Genomic DNA, 18,294 nt, shown 5'->3' with positions numbered 1-18,294 from the left:
AATGATTACCATGTGCGGCAACAGTAATTCGAAACCACAATCCCTGTGGTTTTCTCTTTTAATGATGAGATAACAGTGACTAATGCCATTTCTGGGTTACTGCGGCAAAAGTGTAAATGTCATCCTGGTATGTCACATCTTATTACGTGAGATCTCTTTGAAGCCATTAGCAAAGGTATCTGTTAGCATTTTCATGGCTGTAGCAAGCAGTCTTAATTATGACACTGACTTGCGTGAATTCATATTAGAGCACTCGGAGGAGCCGCACTTAATTAAGATGCTATTCTTTGCAGCTCCTGTTATCATTTCATTAGTCTCTTTAGTGGCCAAGGAACACAAAGTAGTATTTAGCTTTGAAACTTCTACTAAGAAGAAAAAGCATTTTTAGAAGAAGTTTCTCTGATTAGCAAATTCCTCGCCATATGTTTTATGGAGATCTAATAGATAATTAATGCTAGAGAAAATCTGAGAGTATTATAATGGCCTATTACCTACACGAGTTTTGTCAACTTACCATTGGAATAACAATGCTTCTTTTAGAGGTTGAAATTGAGAATGCTTATTAAAATATGACGCATAGTTCATTCACTCTCTGTAGGGTTATTTGTAAAGGCATTTGGCCCGGCGTCAAATTATCTCTGGAGCTGCTGTCTAGGATTGTGTTCATGTACAGGATTATAGAACATTAATACAGCAAATTCTAACAAAACCAGTTAGAGTATAACGTTTAAAAAAAATCCTGGACTGTGAGTGATTTTTAGCCAATTTTTCCTGCCACATTTACAACCAACGCAAAATGTGGTTTCCGAAACATGTAGAGCAGGTCAAGGAGGTAGCATTGTTCTATAATATTCAGTTATAGATCCTCCCTGTACTTCTGTACAGGCTTAGTTTCCATATGTACAACCCTATACTCCCAAGAAGCATTGTAGCCAAATGCATTACAGACATGAAATCTAACACAACGGCTGTGAAGCTCCGCCTCGGTGACAGTGTCAACCAACCAATAAAAATGTTTGTTTGACTTAAAAGAAGCCACAGACATCACTTATAAAGGTTAGGCCCCAGTCACATGTCAGTGTCACTTTTTCCTGTCAGGAAATTCTGATCAGGAGGCAAAAGGCTTCAGGAAACCATCAGGAAACCTTCAGGATAGTATCAGGAAAGTATCAAGAAAGCATTATTTGCAGATACTAAAGAATGTTATAAAGAGTCATCAGCTTAACAGCAATTAATAAAGTCAATATTTGCCTAGAAAATGAACTTTATCCCCAAAACACATTTCAACATCATTGCAGCCCTGCCTTAAAAGGACCAGCTAACATCGTTTCAGTGATTGCTCCATTAACATAGGTGTGGGTGTTGATGAGGACAGGGCTGGAGATCAATCTGTCATGATTAAGTAGGAATGACTCCACTGGACACTTTAAAAGGAGGCTGGTGTTTGGCATCATTGTTTCTCTTCTGTTAACCATGGTTATCTCTAAAGAAACATGTGCAGTCATCATTGCACTGCACAAAAATGGCCTAACAGGGAAGAGTATCGCAGCTAGAAAGATTGCACCTCAGTCAACAATCTATCGTATCATCAAGAACTTCAAGGAGAGAGGTTTAATTGTTGCCAAAAAGGTTCCAGGGCGCCCAAGAAAGACCAGCAAGTGCCAGGACCGTCTCTTAAAAGTGTTTCAGCTACGGGATCGGGCTACCAGAAGTGCAATAGGTACAGGGATTGGACTGCTGAGGACTGGGGTAAAGTCATTTTCTCTGATGAATCCCCTTTCTGATTGTTTGGGACATCTGGAAAACAGCTTATTCGGAGAAGATGAGGTGAGCGCTACCACCAGTCTTGTCTCATGCCAACTGTAAAGCATCCTGAAACCATTCATGTGTGGGGTTGCTTCTCAGCCAAGGGAATCGGCTCTCTCGCAGTCTTGCCTAAAAACACAGCCATGAATAAAGAATGGTACCAAAATGTCCTCCAAGAGCAACTTTTCCCAACCGTCCAAGAGCAGTTTAGCGATCAACAATGCCTTTTCCAGCTTGATGGAGAACCTTGCCATAAAGCAAAGGTGATAACTAAATGGCTCAGGGAACAAAACAGAGATTTTCGGTCAATGGCCTGGAAACTCCTCAGATCTTAATCCCATTGAGAACTTGTGGTCAATCATCAAAAGACGGGTGGACAAACAAAAACCAACAAATTCTGACAAAATGCAAGCATTGATTGTGCAAGAATGGACTGCTATCAGTCAGGATTTGGTCCAGAAGTTGATTTAGAGCATGCCAGAGGTAATTGCAGAGGTCCTGAAGAAGAAGGGTCAACACTGCAAATATTAACTTGCTGCATTGACTCATTCTAACTGTCAATATAAGCTTTTGTTACTCATAATTAGAGATGAGCGAACCGGGTTCGGGTTCGAGTCGATCCGAACCCGAACGTTCGGTATTTTGATTAGCTGGGGCTGCTGAACTTGGATAAAGCTCTAAGGTTGTCTGGAAAACATGGATACAGCCAATGACTATATCCATGTTTTTCCCCATAGCCTTAGGGCTTTATCCAAGTTCAGCAGCCACCGCTAATCAAATGCCGAAAGTTCGGGTTCGTATTGACTCGAAAATGCTTGAGGTTCGCTGATCTTTACTCATTATATGATTGCAATTATATTTCTGTGTGTGATAAAAACATCTGACAAACACACATAAAAAAACAGGGCAGTAGATCATGTGAAAATATAATATTTGTGTCATTCTCAAAACTTTTGGCCATGACTGTACAATATCTGGTCACATGTTATCTTCTTTTTCACTGTAAGATACCTCCTAAATTATTTTACTTCAGTTTAACTTTTTGCATTTCTCTCTACTCTCTTCTAGTGCTGGAGTGGGCAGAACGGGCTGCTTCATTGTAATAGACGCCATGCTGGAGAGGATACGGCATGAAAAGACTGTAGATATTTATGGTCATGTGACTTTAATGAGAGCTCAGAGAAATTACATGGTTCAAACAGAGGACCAGTATATCTTTATCCATGATGCCCTGCTGGAGGCAGTGACATGTGGAAATACCGAAGTGCCAGCTAGAAACCTGTATGCATATATTCAAAAGCTGACACAGATAGAGCCTGGAGAGAATGTCACAGGCATGGAGTTAGAATTTAAGGTGCGAATTTGCATGCTAATATGTGGTGGCTTTGGGTTATATATGCTTATGTATTTTATGCAGTTTATGTATACAATATATATATATATATATATATATATATATATATATATATATGCACATATTGGCTTAGTGACGCTTATGTTCTTGAGATGACAGTATTGGTAGTCAAAGCAATTTCCTAACAGGAGATAAAAAGGTTGCTTTTTTTGCACTTATAGTCCCCATTTATCCATATGTAGTGTCTGGTATTGTAACTTAACCTCTTTCAAAAGAAAATTGATAAAGGAATCATCCACTTCAAGTCGTTTGTACAATATGGAATGTGCCTAATATGCATATATTGGTTTGGCCCCACTTCTGTTCTTAAGCAGTCAAAGGGATGCCGGAGATGAAAAAGAATTGCTTTTTTTCCATGTGGGTGATGGGGAGGGTCAAACCTGTGCCAAGTGCAAACACGGTAGAAAGTTGCAAAATCTTCCACAAGCTGATGGTTTTTGCAATTCTTTTAAACTTCTTACTGAGTGTGCAAGGCACTTACCAGGTGGACGGGCAGGTTTGCGGTATGGCACACAAGGGTTGCATCATTTTTTAGTAAGGACACCAAGACCAGACTGCCATGAAGACATCTCCTAAAATCTGCAGAGACAGTTTGGCTCCTCACTTCTAGAACCATCACCACCCAGGGGTAGTGGTGATCTGCTGCAGTGTATTATAGGATCAGCTGTGTAATGCGCATCCAGCAGCTTTCACCAGCCAAGATAACAGGCGGCCCACTGGGAATCTGCCCAAGCATGGCATATTGTCAGTCTGAGCCTGGCAGTGCCATCCAGAATGTGAATAGATTCTACTTCCTAACTCTCATACAGTTTAAGGCTATGTTCACACTACGTATGAGATCGGCTGTTCCGTGACCCGGCCGGGTTACGGAACGGCCGGTCTCTGCTCTGATCATCCCGGCCGGTACTGTGGTACCGGCCGGATGATATTTCTGGCCGTAGTGTTCTGAAACGGGCGCATCAGTGCGTGCCTGCATCAGAACTTCACACAGCACACAATTAAGCAAGCGGCTAAAGCCGCTCGCTTCATTGTGTGAACTGAGAGGGTTTCCTACGGCCGCAATTCAGTGAATTGCGGCGGCAGAAAACTGACATGTCAGTTATTTGCGGGTCCGCATGGGATACCGTCTGGAGCGTATACGATGTGTATACGCTCTGGCCGGGATCCCATTAAAATAGAGGCAATGTTCACAGGCACATAAAGTACGGCCGTTGTTGCCATCGGCTTACGTACTTATACGTAGTGTGAACATAGCCTAAAGGGGTTGTCCAGCAAAAATCTTTTTCTTTCAGATCAACTGGTGTCAGAAAGTTATATAGATTTGTAATTTACTTCTAATAAAAAATCTCAAGTCTTCCTATACTTATCAGCTGTTGAATGTCATGTAGGAAATGTAGTTTTATTTTCAGTCTGGCACAGTGCTCTCTGCTGACTCTGGCCGAGACAGGAACTGTCCAGAACAGTAGCGAATCCCCATAGAAAACCTCTCTGCTCTGGACAGTTCTTGTCTCGGCCAGAGATGTCAGCAGAGAGCACTGTGTCAGACTGAAAATAAAAAAACACTTCCTGCAGGACATATAGTAGCTAATAAGTATGGGAAGACTTGAGATTTTTTAATAGAAGTAAATTACAAATCTATATAACTTTCTGACAACAGTTAATTTGAAAGAAAAATATTTTCACTGGACAACCCCTTTAATGCTGGGTTCACACACTGTAAAACACTGGCCGCTCTGTGACCCGGCCGTGTCACAGAGTGGCTGTTGTTAGTGACTGGCCGGATAAACTTTATTTCTATTGAATTGGAATACAGGCGCATCCGCGTGTGCCAGCATCCTAATTCACCATTGCACACAATGGAAAGTGTGGCCTGAGCTGCATTCTCCATTGTGTGAGCTGTCAGAATTGTGTGGCCGCTATTCAATGAATAGCAGCCGCACAAAACTGACATGTTAGTTTTTGTTTGTGTATATTTGTATACACTCCGGTTGTTGCAAATGATTTATAGAAAATTTACGTTGTGCGAACTTGGCCCAAACCAAGTGTCAGCATTCATGCTTGATTGAAACTCTATATCCAGTAAAAAGGTCATTAAAGTTTGCGGCTTTACCCCTTTAAATATCGTATTATAAACTGTGTAAATCTTTATACTATGTTAGTACCATTTTATAAGTGATATAAAAATTTTTATGTGAGTGTTGTTTCAGTATCTAAGCTTTTTTTCTTTTACAGCGCCTCGCAAGCTCAAAAGCTCACACGTCACGGTTTATCAGTGCCAATCTTCCATGTAATAAATTCAAAAACCGCCTTGTTAATATTATGCCATATGAGTCCACAAGGGTATGTCTACAGCCGATCCGTGGTGTAGAGGGCTCTGATTATATCAACGCAAGTTTTATTGATGGATACAGGTAAGTGTGGTAGCAGCTGACATGATACAAATTGATTTCTGTGTGCATACTTTAACATTTTCATCTTATGGGATGTTACCTTTAAAAATACATGTTTGTAAAAGTACTATATATTTTACCTATTCCTGCCCATATCCATTTTGTGTATATCATTCGGTATGTATTTCTCTATAGATTTAGACAAGACCCCATAAATATTCAGCTCAGCTGAACTGTAGAAATACTGTATGTAAAACCAGTTTGGCAGTTTGCTTATGTATTAGCCCAGGGCCCAGGACAATAGCCGTGTTCAAAAGGTGTCTGGTATCTTATACTATACAGGTACTGTGCTGATCTGTTGTGTGCAAACAACACTGTTGCCAGCCTTGCCTCCATGTTGCAATACGGTCATTGTAGCAGAAGCTGCTCTCTAATTGAGTGGTAGGTGTGTGGTTCAGCATTGTTCTCCCTCAGTGCTGGTCACAGTGCTTTATACAGTCTAAAAAATTAGGTGTCAAGTCCCTCTTGATTGGCTCAGATATATCTGAATGACTTAGCATGTCATGCAGAAATCCAGCCACATGGTGGCAGTATTTTGGCTACAAAGTGACACAAGACATGCTAAGACATATGTAGTAGATAATACATACTTTTGTAAATTATATTCTAAAATAAATTCTAAAAATTTGTAGTAGGGAAAAATAACTATCTAAAATAAAATCAATAAATCTCACACAGTAGCTATTGGTTTTCACTTGACTTAAATTGTATGTTTATGATGTTTACATTTTGGTCAACTGCTCATGGATTAAAGAGAAAACGAAACATAAAGGGGAATTAATAAAGAATAGTTTTTCATACGCAGTTGTAAGTTAACCCCCCACGAGGGTACTCTTGTGCGCACACCTCTTGATAAATGCAGGTGAGGCTGCTCGTGCATGGCTGGCAAGTTATGCCTGCTGCCAGGTGTAAATCATAGTAAGTATTTGTATACAATTAATAGGTTCAGTAAACAAACTGATGAGCGAGAATGGTACTTATTCACAAAGCAGCTCCGGCTATATAGGCTAGGGCTTACATAGCCTTAACAGACACCTGATGGCATCTAAGTTTGGTAAATAGAGGTTTATAGATAAGGCCGATAATGAATTGCAAAAGTATTTTTCATGTAACTATATGCTTCACCTGTGGCCCCCTCTTTCATAATACATACCACATTTCTATAGGCAAATAGAAAATATTTTATAGGCAATATAATGATGGGTAATATAATTATTCTATTCTGTGTCACTTACCGTTGATTGACTTTGGTGTCTAAATCCTTCTTGGGAAGCATCTACCATGATAGCACTGCTGTATATTTCTGGGTTTCCCAGTGACACCTGTGTTATTGCTCCCGATGCTGGCCCTGGGAAAACATCTTGTGTTTCTTTTATGCCAAATATACAAAAGAGCAGCTTTGTAGGTCACTAGTTTGGCAGTCTGCTGATGCATGCAAAAGACAACAATTCAACAATAAAACTATTAAAAAAGAAATCACGTTTTACAAATTATTACTATAGTTTGTTAATTCCAGACTTTGCTAATATGATTGATGTGGTGACAGTCATTAATACTCCACCAAGTGGTGACAACAAAGTGCTTTATTAAGTGTTTTATTTCATATGGAGATAAGCGGAATAGAACTCCCATTACAAGAGTACAGGATAATGAGCACATTCATATAAATCATTGTTTTAGCAATGTAATAAATTGAAACCATTTTATGTGCAGATGCCTATAAATTTGGTGTAGTATGTTTTCAGAATTTGAATACTTTGTCTGAAATACTAACATCCCTTGCTCTGAAACATATCTGTATTTTGTACAGGTATTTTCTGTGTTGCTTCTACATTTTGTTTCAAAAATCATCTAAGATTGACCCAAAAATTATCATAGATTGACCCCTGTTGATTCTTTTCTATAAACAGCATTAACAATATTAGGCTTTAACAACATTAGGTCATGTAATTGTTTCCATACTATCTATCTATAGCAATACAAATTCAAACAATAACATCCCACCAAGGCCAAACCCACTGATTTAGGCAGACCCAGTCACCCAGCCAATATATACAGGGTCCTCCTGACTTTCCCCTATTGGAATATGTCAGGGCAGAGAACGGTTAACTGTTGGAAATTAATATTCCTGATCCTTTTGCTTACAGAGAAGAAGCCACTGCCAAACTGAGTCTGGCACCAGTTTTCTCTTTGCTTTTGCTTTGCTTAAGAATACATGCACACTTGATCGAATCAAGTGTGCATATGTATCTAGGGATTGACAAAGATACTGTATTTTTTCAGCTCACAGCTATCCAAAATGTATGGCTAAATTTAGTCACAAATACATACGTTGTATATGATTTAGTAATTTATTGGAATATAACAGATGCCATTGTATAGTATGTATTTGGAGAAGACTAAAGGGCTATATACTGCAGTTTTACAAAATCACTCTTCACTAATTCCAAGGACATTGTTCTATCTTCTTCTGATTGCAAGCACTGGGAAGTGGTGAGATTTGATGAAAAGTGTCCACTTTTCTTTTCTTTTCGCCAAAAACAGTGACATTCAACATACATGGATGGAGTGTGATAATGCAGTTCATCCCCATCCACTTAAACCCTTGTTGATGTGTGTGTATTACATTACTTCAGACCTATTTTAACCATTAGTGATAAAAGTAGATCTTCTTTCTGATCTGAGGGAACCCCTTTAGATAGGTGTTTACCTCCTAGTTCTCTTAAAGGGAACCGGTCATCAAGGTGGAGCTTATAAAGGTATATAATGGTACTAGCAGTGCCCAATAAGTGTGGTAATAATTTTTTTTTTACCATATATTCTTTCTGTTATTTAGTAACTTTAGATGCTGGGAAGAGACCCTTTATTCAAATATGCAAATCACTGTTATGTACAATAGGCATCAGGGTGGAGGGGCCATGACTAGTCACAGCTCTGTCTGTGAGTGCGCTCTGCAAAGGTGATTGACAGGCAAGGAGGCTTTTGTGTCACACGCCGTCTGGACATAGACGCCTCTTTGCACCAGTATGTCTTTACACTGGTCATCAAGCTTGACAGTCCTATTATAGGTTGTTCCAATGAATGCAATAAACCATATCAGAAAGATTTTTTTAATCAACCAGTGCAAATATTGGAGGTATAGTTTCCTATTCACCAACCTAAAATACAATTTCCACTCATGAACCTGCACAAGATTAAATGCTAATACCAGATATGTAAACACAAGAATCCTGTTCAAGAAATTTGTAACAGAAAACCACTAAAGTTACCCGAATCAAACCTGACCATAAGGAATACGTATACGCATTCAATGAGAGCATGTCTAGTCCCAGTAATTTAAAACTTATGCTGGGATATTGCAATCTGGGGCTATATGTAGTTAAGCTGAGTGTACACATAGATTCTCATAGCAGTAATGGCAAATCTCCATTTCTCTCTTCAAGGCACCATTGAGTTATAATATGTTTATGTAAAAAGCCTTTACACAACTTGTGAGTTTTTATGGTAACATTAGATTTTCCAAGTGCTTTTCTCTAATTTTCCATTTGATTGTCTATATTATAAAACAATTATGAGATCTTGCTATTTTTATTCTGACACTAACCTATCATAACAGACAAGATTACAATGAATGGTGAATACACTGCCTACATAAGGAAGTATCAGGCCTTTCCATATTGGTTTTGGTTAAATCCCCCCTACTCCTTTTCCTTGCACCAGTCACAGAGCATGTCTAGGAAACTTTCCCACGGAAGTGAATAGGGTCCCATCCAGCCTAATGTGCCTGTGTATGTTAATTAGGCTTGCTGAAAAGCCATCTCTAAATGTAGTTAACAGTAGTTCAGGCAAGATGGCTGCCCCCATAATAATGAACCAAAATAAAAAAAAAATAAATAAATAGAAGAACATGTTTCAGTATCTGTCTCAAATCAGTAAATGTCTCAAATTAGTAAAAAAATAAAACATATATATGCCATGCATTCAATTTAAGTCAATATTTATAGACTACGACCTCCTTGTATAAATATAAAAGAAATATGTCACATAAAATATCTGATATATGTTGCTTATCAACAACACTATTTATTTTTTCTGCTAACAGACAGCAAAAAGCCTATATAGCAACTCAAGGACCCTTGGCAGAGACAACAGAAGACTTCTGGAGGATGTTATGGGAACATAACTCAACGATTGTGGTTATGCTAACAAAACTTAGAGAAATGGGCAGAGTAAGTATTTAGGATTATTGTCACATATTCATGTTCTCCTTTCTTATGTTAATATTATGTGTGGTGTTATAAGTAAGTGTTTTGCATCTTACTAATGAAAGTAGAGGACCAATAGTCAAACTATTTATCTGTCTTTATTGCTGTTTCCACTTGTCTTGTCTCTTTTGTGAGTAAAACTAAGGGGCCATTCACACGTCCGCCGAATACTCTCCGAACAGTATTTTGCACATCAGACCTAGTATTCTGTGTCAGTACAGTAGCACAAAGATTTAAAACAGTTTTGGATCTCCCGGCATCATAATAAATCATGATGCAATGAGCTCCAAGGTCCAGTCCGCAGAATACTGTCCCTGCACGGACAAGATTTTGCGGACCTGTGAATGGCAATTCAGGCCTAACTCACATTGCATCTGTATTATGTGAATTTAGACTAATTTGACTGAGATTTTAAAGCATATAAAATATTTGCATATCATGCTACCCACTAGATCACTTTATAGTACAGTCATTATAATCTTATAACAGTTATTTAAGTAGTCTTTTTAAAGAGGTGATCCAGGCAGGATGCATCTAGGCTATATGCCCAGGGATGAGGTAAATAAAAATAAAACAGTATCTTTTTGGCTGCCTCACTGCCACCTGGGCTATGCAGCTCTGATCTCGACTGTTGGGCATTTCTGTCTTCAGAGACACAACTTCACAGGCCCACTCAACCAATCAGTGGCTGCAGTGATGTCCCTCCTCAGGCACTGATTGGCTGGTGTCTTTGGGGTCATGAACCCTGAAGCGCCAACCAAAGGAGAAAGGGAGCAGCATGCTACCAGAGGCAGCACAGAAGCCAGCAAGTGTATGTTATTTTTAAAAAGAAAAGTCACCATTATATTAATAAAATTAATGAACGTTATCAATGAGTACATAACAAGATATACTGAGAACTCAGTTGCGTCCACATTAACATATACAGTTACTGGTTTATTTAAGTTATTATGTTCTTTTCTATCAGGAAAAATGTCATCAGTACTGGCCTGCTGAACGTTCTGCTAGATATCAGTACTTTGTAGTGGACCCAATGGCAGAATATAACATGCCACAGTATATTCTACGGGAATTTAAAGTAACAGATGCTCGGGTAAGATACCTTTAAACTACTTTATAAAAGTAAATAGTCCTCATTTACTGTAATTATGTTTCTGTTCATTACGAGGTAGAGAAAGTTATAGGTTGTAAATTATTTTCTGCCTTTTCCTAAATTTATAAAGCTTTTCTGCTGATAATTCTTACAAGGCACTTCTCCTGCCACCAATGGCTGTGTTGGGAACTGAAGTGCTGCACAAGCCCTGGTGCCTGCACAGATGTATATTGATAACACTACTCCATGAAACAGTATAGATACTAAGTCTCCCCTAGTGTCTATTCTAATGCATAGTAGCATTAAAATAAACATCGGACTTGGTCAAGCAGTCTGTGTCACTAGCTCCATAGTGACAGCACAGTGGAGTAGAGCAAGTGGGATTAATTGTCAACTGGGACCAGGGCTTATGTAGCCCTGCAGTTCATATCACAGACATTGGTTGTGTCACCCCTTACTACTGCCAGTCAACCTAAGGCTATGTTCACACTACGTAAAACTACGGCCAAAGTTCTCGCCGCAGAACTACGGCTGTAGTTTTGCGGGGTGGAACATAACCTTACTTTCAATGGGATCCCGGCCGGAGCGTACACACATCGTATGCGCTCCGGCCGGGATCTATGCGGCGCCGGAAAAAACTGACATGTCAGTTTTCTGCAGCCGGAATTCAGTGAATTCCTGTCAGTTCACACAGTGAACAGGCTCCGGCCGCTTGCTTCACTGTATGCTATGGGAAGCTCTGATGCGGGCGCGCGCTGATGTGCCCGCATCAGAGCTCTGCGGCCGGAAAGATCATCCGGCCGGTACTTAAGTACCGGCCGACATGATCCGGCCAGAGACCGGCCGTTCCGTGACCCGGCCGGGGTCACGGAACGGCCGGTCTCATATGTAGTGTGAACATAGCCTAGAAGTGTAAAAAAAAAAAAAAAAATTACTTTTTTTTTAAATAAAAATGTGATATATAGTGATATATAACTTTGTAAAAAAAAATGTAATTACCAGAATATCCCATTCAATGTAATACATTGTTAGGCCATGTTCCCACTGTGAAAATTTTGTAATAATCATGGCCATTGTAACAACGGCTGTGATTACTACGAAACTTTCATAGTGCTGCCTTCTAAGAAATCCCGGCCAGAGTGTATACACATCCCTAGCAGATACTAGATACCTAGCAGCGCCACAAGAAACTGACGTGTCAGTGAATAGCGGCCGCAGAAAACCCTGTCAGTTCACACAATGGAGCGTGCGGCGGGGAATTTGGATTTGGGCACGCATGGATGCGCCCGCATCCGAATTCAGTGGCAGTAAAGATCATCCGTTCTGATACTGGCTGTTCCAAGACCCGGCCGGGTCACGAAGCGGCCGGTGTTTTACAGAGTGGGAACATAGCCTTAGAAAAGAAAACAGTTGTATCTTTTTTATTTATTTCATAGCCTCAGGATGTGACACTTTGACACATTCTTAAAGAGCATCTAGCAGCAGATTAGAAGCAGGTTATTTTGTCAGTGCAGGATTATTAAGTAGTTTTAACTCCTGCTATATGTAAATTAAGGTGTTACGTGTACTAGGGGCTAGTTCTTTAGCCCTATCCAGCCCTCTGCTCCTGCAGAACGCTCTGCAGTGACGTCACTCTAGGTTGCTGATGACTGCAAGGTGCTGACTGAACATTTATCAGCAGCAAGAGCAAACAAGTGGAGCAGTGCACTGAGTTTTTTTTTTTATTATATATTAACAACAGTTAAAGTTACTTAATAACGCTGCAGTGTACCAATGTAATAAAGGTGCATATGACCTCCCAATTCCTTTCCCTATCAGAATCTAACAGCGGGTAAGGATTGCCTAACCCTCCATTACATTCCCTTTAAACTGTCTAGTCTAATGATATGGCCCAGTTTACATTAGAAAACAGTTTACAGTTTTCTTTATAGACTATTCTTTTTGGCCATTTTGCCGACTTTTTTTGGGATGGCTCTAAATTTGGGGCCAAAACACGTCTGTTTTATGCAAATGATGGACATTAAAAAAAGAAATTTGTGAACATAGTCATAAAGTGAAAATGTTTTGCTTATATATAACAAGAATTCTCCATCTAGTTTAGGATGAGATGAATGTTTTGTGTATGCTGGAAATGTCCAGTGTGAACACTATGGGGGAAATTTATGAAAGGGTGTAAATATGCACCTGGTGTAAACTGCCCACAGCAACCAATCACAGCTCCTCTTATATTCTACCAGAGCTGAAAGCTGAGCTGTGATTGGTTGCTGTGGGCATTTTACACCCTTTCATAAATCTCCCCCTATATGATTTAACGCTTACCACAAACTTGACTGAGAATACAGCAAAGCCTTACACATTATAATTCTGATGCTGGCATTACCCGTGTCATGCTTCATTCTCATAAGAGCTGAACTGTTGTTCTGGCTGATGGAAAGGTACTACATTAACAAGCACAGTCCAGGTTTCCCTCATTGTCCAGGAATGTCAGATTTATCTTACTGAATAACTTGCTCACTTGATTTTTCTGCCAGCAACATTTTCTTCACAGCAGCAAGATCCAACCCAACATCCAATCTGTCTGCTATTAAATGTTATAAGATTGCTGTACACCATAAACTAAAAACATGATATCCATTTTTCTACCTAAAGTATTAACAGACCTTACAATAGAAGAATAAAATTTTCCAGTACATTGAAATCCCTATGTTCTATGTAGCACTACATAAATACTTGCCAACAATGCCAGAACTCCACATAAAGGTTTTTATCTTGCTGCTTGTTATATTTTATATTGTCAGATGCAGCTAAAAAAAAATAGATTTTTATAGACTGCCTTTATATTTCCTGTCATGCACAATATATGAGTATTACAATTAATAAACAGATATATTTAGTCATTGAAAATGCCTTTTGTTCTTTACTAGTGATGAGCGAGCATGCTCGTCCGAGCTTGGTACTCGTTCGAGTAATAGGGTACTCGATGGTACTTGTTACTCAGAAGAGCATCTCACGATACTCGAGAAAATGGCATCATCCTTTTCCTGCAAGTTTGGGCGCAATTTCTCAGCCAATAAACATGTAGGAGACTCTTTGGTACATTGTGCGATGACGTGGAACCCATAAATACCGATAGCAGCGATTGGTTGGCCAGATCAGATGACCCGGGCATATAAAAATCTAGGCTGGCGGTGCTCGCCTCACATGCATGCTGGAAGAGATTAGGGACAGAGCTGCTGCTTGTCAGGGAGAGCGTTAGGGAGGGAATTAGCGTTTTCTTGGACTCCAAACTGCTGGCTGGGACTTGCAGTGCAGCTACCACGATCTTAGCTGCAAAATGTGGTGATCGGCTGCTGGCAGAAAGAGGACAGCAGGTGGTTCATAAAGACCCCAAAGAAGTCCTCAGTACTATTATATTTTTTGTGGCTGGTGCTGCTGCTGTTGTACATTGTATTGCTGTAATTTGTAGTACAGCTGCATAGAACCTCACTGCTCATTGTACTGTTTAAGAGGTGGCATACACCATAAAGCACCACATGCTGCCCCTGCTGTTTCCTGTCCATTTTCGTGGTGTTTTCATCATTTTCTGAGGTTGACAGGTTTTCACGCAATCTTCCCTGGGGCGAGCTTGGGTCCCCAAGAATGCTCGAGTTTTCCATTAACTTCAATGGGGTTTGTTACTCGAAACGAGCACCCGAGAATCGGGAAATATTCGTATCGAGTACTGAGCACCCACACATTTTTATTACTAGCTCATCACTATTCTTTACCTTTTTTCATTCACACCATTTTTTTTTGAGTTTATAAAACATTGTAGTCAGTAGTCTCCTAATACATATACAAAACCAAAACCAGGTCATTACATTTCATACAGTGTGTACTAGAACAACAATAAAGAACTGCTCTGATACTGTACGTTAACATCATAGAAGTACTTCTACTAATGAGATGTATTTCACATGTTAAAATGGTCACACGCCATATGCACTAGATACCTTGGTTGGTTACTTAGTATTGTCTTACTCCATATTTTCCATCTTAGAAAGTGACAGCATATTTTTACGATATGTCATGACTTTAATATCAATGGAGTAAGACTCTTGTCCAAGTGTCCTTCAGGTGAATGGAGCTGCACTGGGGTGCTTTCTACAGATGACAGTGAGCAAAGCAGCATGCACTTTAAAATAGTTAAAAGGGTGCAGCACTAAGGGCCCGATTACATGGAGCAATAATCAGACGAATTATCCGAATTATCACTCCATGTAATAGAGACAACAATCAGCCGATGGCAAGGCTGATCGTGCCTTTTGGTCCTGACCTAAAATCATCAACAGCTGATGTTAATGTGTTAAAAAAAAAATAGTAAACTCTATATATTTCCTGTCTATGGTCCTGGTGTTCTTCTGCACTCTACTCGCTTCTTGGAGCCGCCGCTGTAGCTTCAGAGTAGGTCTCTGAAATGACAGACCGCTCAGCAAATTACTGGCCATGGTGGTCCAGTTCGGTGATTGCCAGAAGAACACTGGGAGTGTGGACAGGTAATGTATACAGTTAAAGGGCTAAATTATATCGAGCTGTTTAATAGGTTTGTTAAGCGAGCGCCAAACTAGCAGATTGGTGCTCACTTACAGGTGGCAGCGGGCTGTCTAATTTGACCTTAAACTAGCAGTGCTACCCTTTAAGTGGACCCCAAGTAAGCAGCACTAAGAGGTGACACAAGCCTCTCCGCTGTTAACAACATTTGTGTCAGGAATTGCAGGGCTGCCCAAGCCCTGGTCCCAACCCTACTATATCTGATTAGTCTGGCGGTGTCTTATCTCTCACCCGCTACCCTTATCTCCACCGACATCATCTGTCATTGGAGTTTTGGGAGAGCCCTGTACATTTTATACTGACAGCCAAACCCACTGCTTGGGGCAGGATCTGCTGACAGAAGTATAAAAGTGTATGGGGAGCAGGATTTATACGATATAAAGCAGGATTTCAGAGTACAATGCAATGTAAATCCTGACAGGCATCCTAAGAGAAACAGTGAGGGACCCACCCATCCCACTTACACACTTACAGATTCAACCCTTAAGGTCCCCACAAACCTTATACTTTTGTCAGCATACCTGCCTCTTGCAGTGAATTTGGGAATCGGTATTAGGTGTATGAGGCTCTCCCAACCAGTGGAAAGTCACTGCACTACCCCTATGTTCTAGAAAAGATAAGCAGCAGCCAGGGCTTTCTCGCTGCGGCCTATCCCTCCCTATAGAGAATTCAGGATTGCTTGGCAATGCTGAACGTTCCTGTGTATAGGGAGGTCAGGGGCTGGACTGGAGATATAATTGACAGCTGAACGATCAATTGGCCATTGGTTGTTGAAGGTGTATGGTCATCTTTACTGTCTCTTCTAGAAGTCCTATCAGGATTTACCCTATGATTGGCATGTACCATATGGGTTCATTTAGTTGAATGATCCAGGCAATGAAGACCACATGCAGGACAATGTATGCCATAGTGTTATATACTGCCTGTAGAATATTTTAGGCAAGATTCATATTTAATTATTAAATTGCATCTGTTTTTACATGTTTTACTATATTTTTATACAGGATGGCCAATCACGGACAGTAAGACAGTTTCAGTTCACTGACTGGCCAGAACAAGGGGTGCCAAAGTCTGGAGAAGGATTTATTGACTTCATAGGACAAGTACATAAAACAAAAGAGCAATTTGGACAGGATGGCCCAATATCTGTCCACTGCAGGTAAATCAGCACCTTTCATACAGACTTCACTTTCTTGTGAGATAAAAGCATCTTCACAGTCCATCACAAATGATTAATTCCATTCAGGAATCTTATCTTTTTAGTATGACATAGATGTAAAAAACGCAAGTAAAGGTCAAGATCTAATCATCTAACAAAATTGTTTTTGGATGAAAGGGCTCTTGGGTCAGTCGTAATTATATGGCCAAATATGAGTCTAAAATATAATTGTACCTTGAAATAAGGTCTTTATGTATTAGTAGAATAGTTTATCACCTATATATCTATTTTCACAAAAGCACAATGTGTGATCATAAGTGAGATTTTTCCAGTCACTTAATGATCAATAAATAAATGCAAATATATATCATCCTTATGTTCTATCTGCTTTTTAGTCAGTGAGGCAAAATGCTTTGTGTCACTATTAATTTGATAAAAAAAGGAAAAACTACCTCTATTCTATCTTCTTGACCCAATTCCTCTTTACTCAAGCCTTGCAAACCTCTTCTTATACTGAACACAAAACAAAGCTCCTGTTCACATTAACAGAAGCAATCCTAGTTGCGCCACTTCCCGAAGTGGTGCTGCACGGAGGTTATAAGTGGACCTGTCATCCACATGAAAAAAAGCAAATAAAAATAAAAAAGCTATCGGGTCACTGTTGGGTGATCCGATGGCGACCACCGGCGCAACTTCACTGAAGAATAGCTAAAAACAAAGAGCCTGGACAACACCAATACTGCCAAAATCTGACCATGGACAAATACTCTTACTGATCCGTCTTAACAGAGGCACCATAAGTCCACCACTAGCCCTCTCCAGCATAGAGACAATTTAAATCCTCATACCTGGGTAATTGGAGCAAGTCACTGGGAAAATGGGTCCAACAGAGACAGTCCGCAGTAGGAGATACCGGGGGGTTGAAAAATTCAAATTCCTGGTGTGTAGTAGTAGGCGTAGGTAATGGTAGGTGTGGAGGTGTTCACTCGATTCAAAGTCCAGGAGCAGGCAGTAGGATGAATAGACTAAGGGCACGCTCCGGCCGGCAGCGTGCCTGCAAAAAAACCTTCCGCCCGCAAATGTGTGTGACGTCACAAACACAGAATAAGGAGGCCGTACACGACCAAAAAACCTCCAACTAGTTTCAGAAAATCCTTCGTTTTCCTTCGTCAGGGAGCAGTATTGGTGTTGTCCAGGCTCTTTGTTTTTAGCTATTCTTCAGTGAAGTTGCGCCGGTGTTCGCCATCGGATCACGCAACAGTGACCCGATAGCTTTTTTCTTTTTATTTGCTCTTCTTATACTGACCCATCCTGACATTATTTTCTTTCAAATCAACTGGTTTCAGAAAGTTATATAGATTTGTAATCTCAAGTCTTATACTTATTAGCTGCTATATGTCTTGCAGGAAGTGAGGTTCTCTCTCCAGTCTAATACAGTGCTCTACTGCCACCTCTGTCCATGCCAGGACTTGTCCAGAGCAGGAGCAAATCCCTATAGAAAACCTCTCCTGCTCTTG

General features: G+C 40.1%; 1 protein-coding gene across 9 annotated transcripts in view; it reads left to right on the top strand.

Moving 5' to 3' along the window:
* Positions 1–18,294, top strand: part of PTPRD (protein tyrosine phosphatase receptor type D) — a 302,382-nt gene that overhangs the window by 279,839 nt on the left and 4,249 nt on the right. For all 9 annotated transcript variants that reach the window (XM_069961955.1, XM_069961952.1, XM_069961957.1 and 6 more), the window contains 5 exons: positions 2,875–3,160; positions 5,453–5,631; positions 9,773–9,899; positions 10,903–11,028; positions 16,623–16,777. In XM_069961955.1, coding sequence (XP_069818056.1) covers positions 2,875–3,160; positions 5,453–5,631; positions 9,773–9,899; positions 10,903–11,028; positions 16,623–16,777 — 873 coding nt within the window. The remainder of the gene's footprint in view (positions 1–2,874; positions 3,161–5,452; positions 5,632–9,772; positions 9,900–10,902; positions 11,029–16,622; positions 16,778–18,294) is intronic.

Source organism: Dendropsophus ebraccatus, chromosome 3, assembly GCF_027789765.1.
Source record: "Dendropsophus ebraccatus isolate aDenEbr1 chromosome 3, aDenEbr1.pat, whole genome shotgun sequence".
Lineage (NCBI taxonomy): Eukaryota > Metazoa > Chordata > Amphibia > Anura > Hylidae > Dendropsophus > Dendropsophus ebraccatus.
This window is presented reverse-complemented; position numbering and strand designations above follow the sequence as displayed.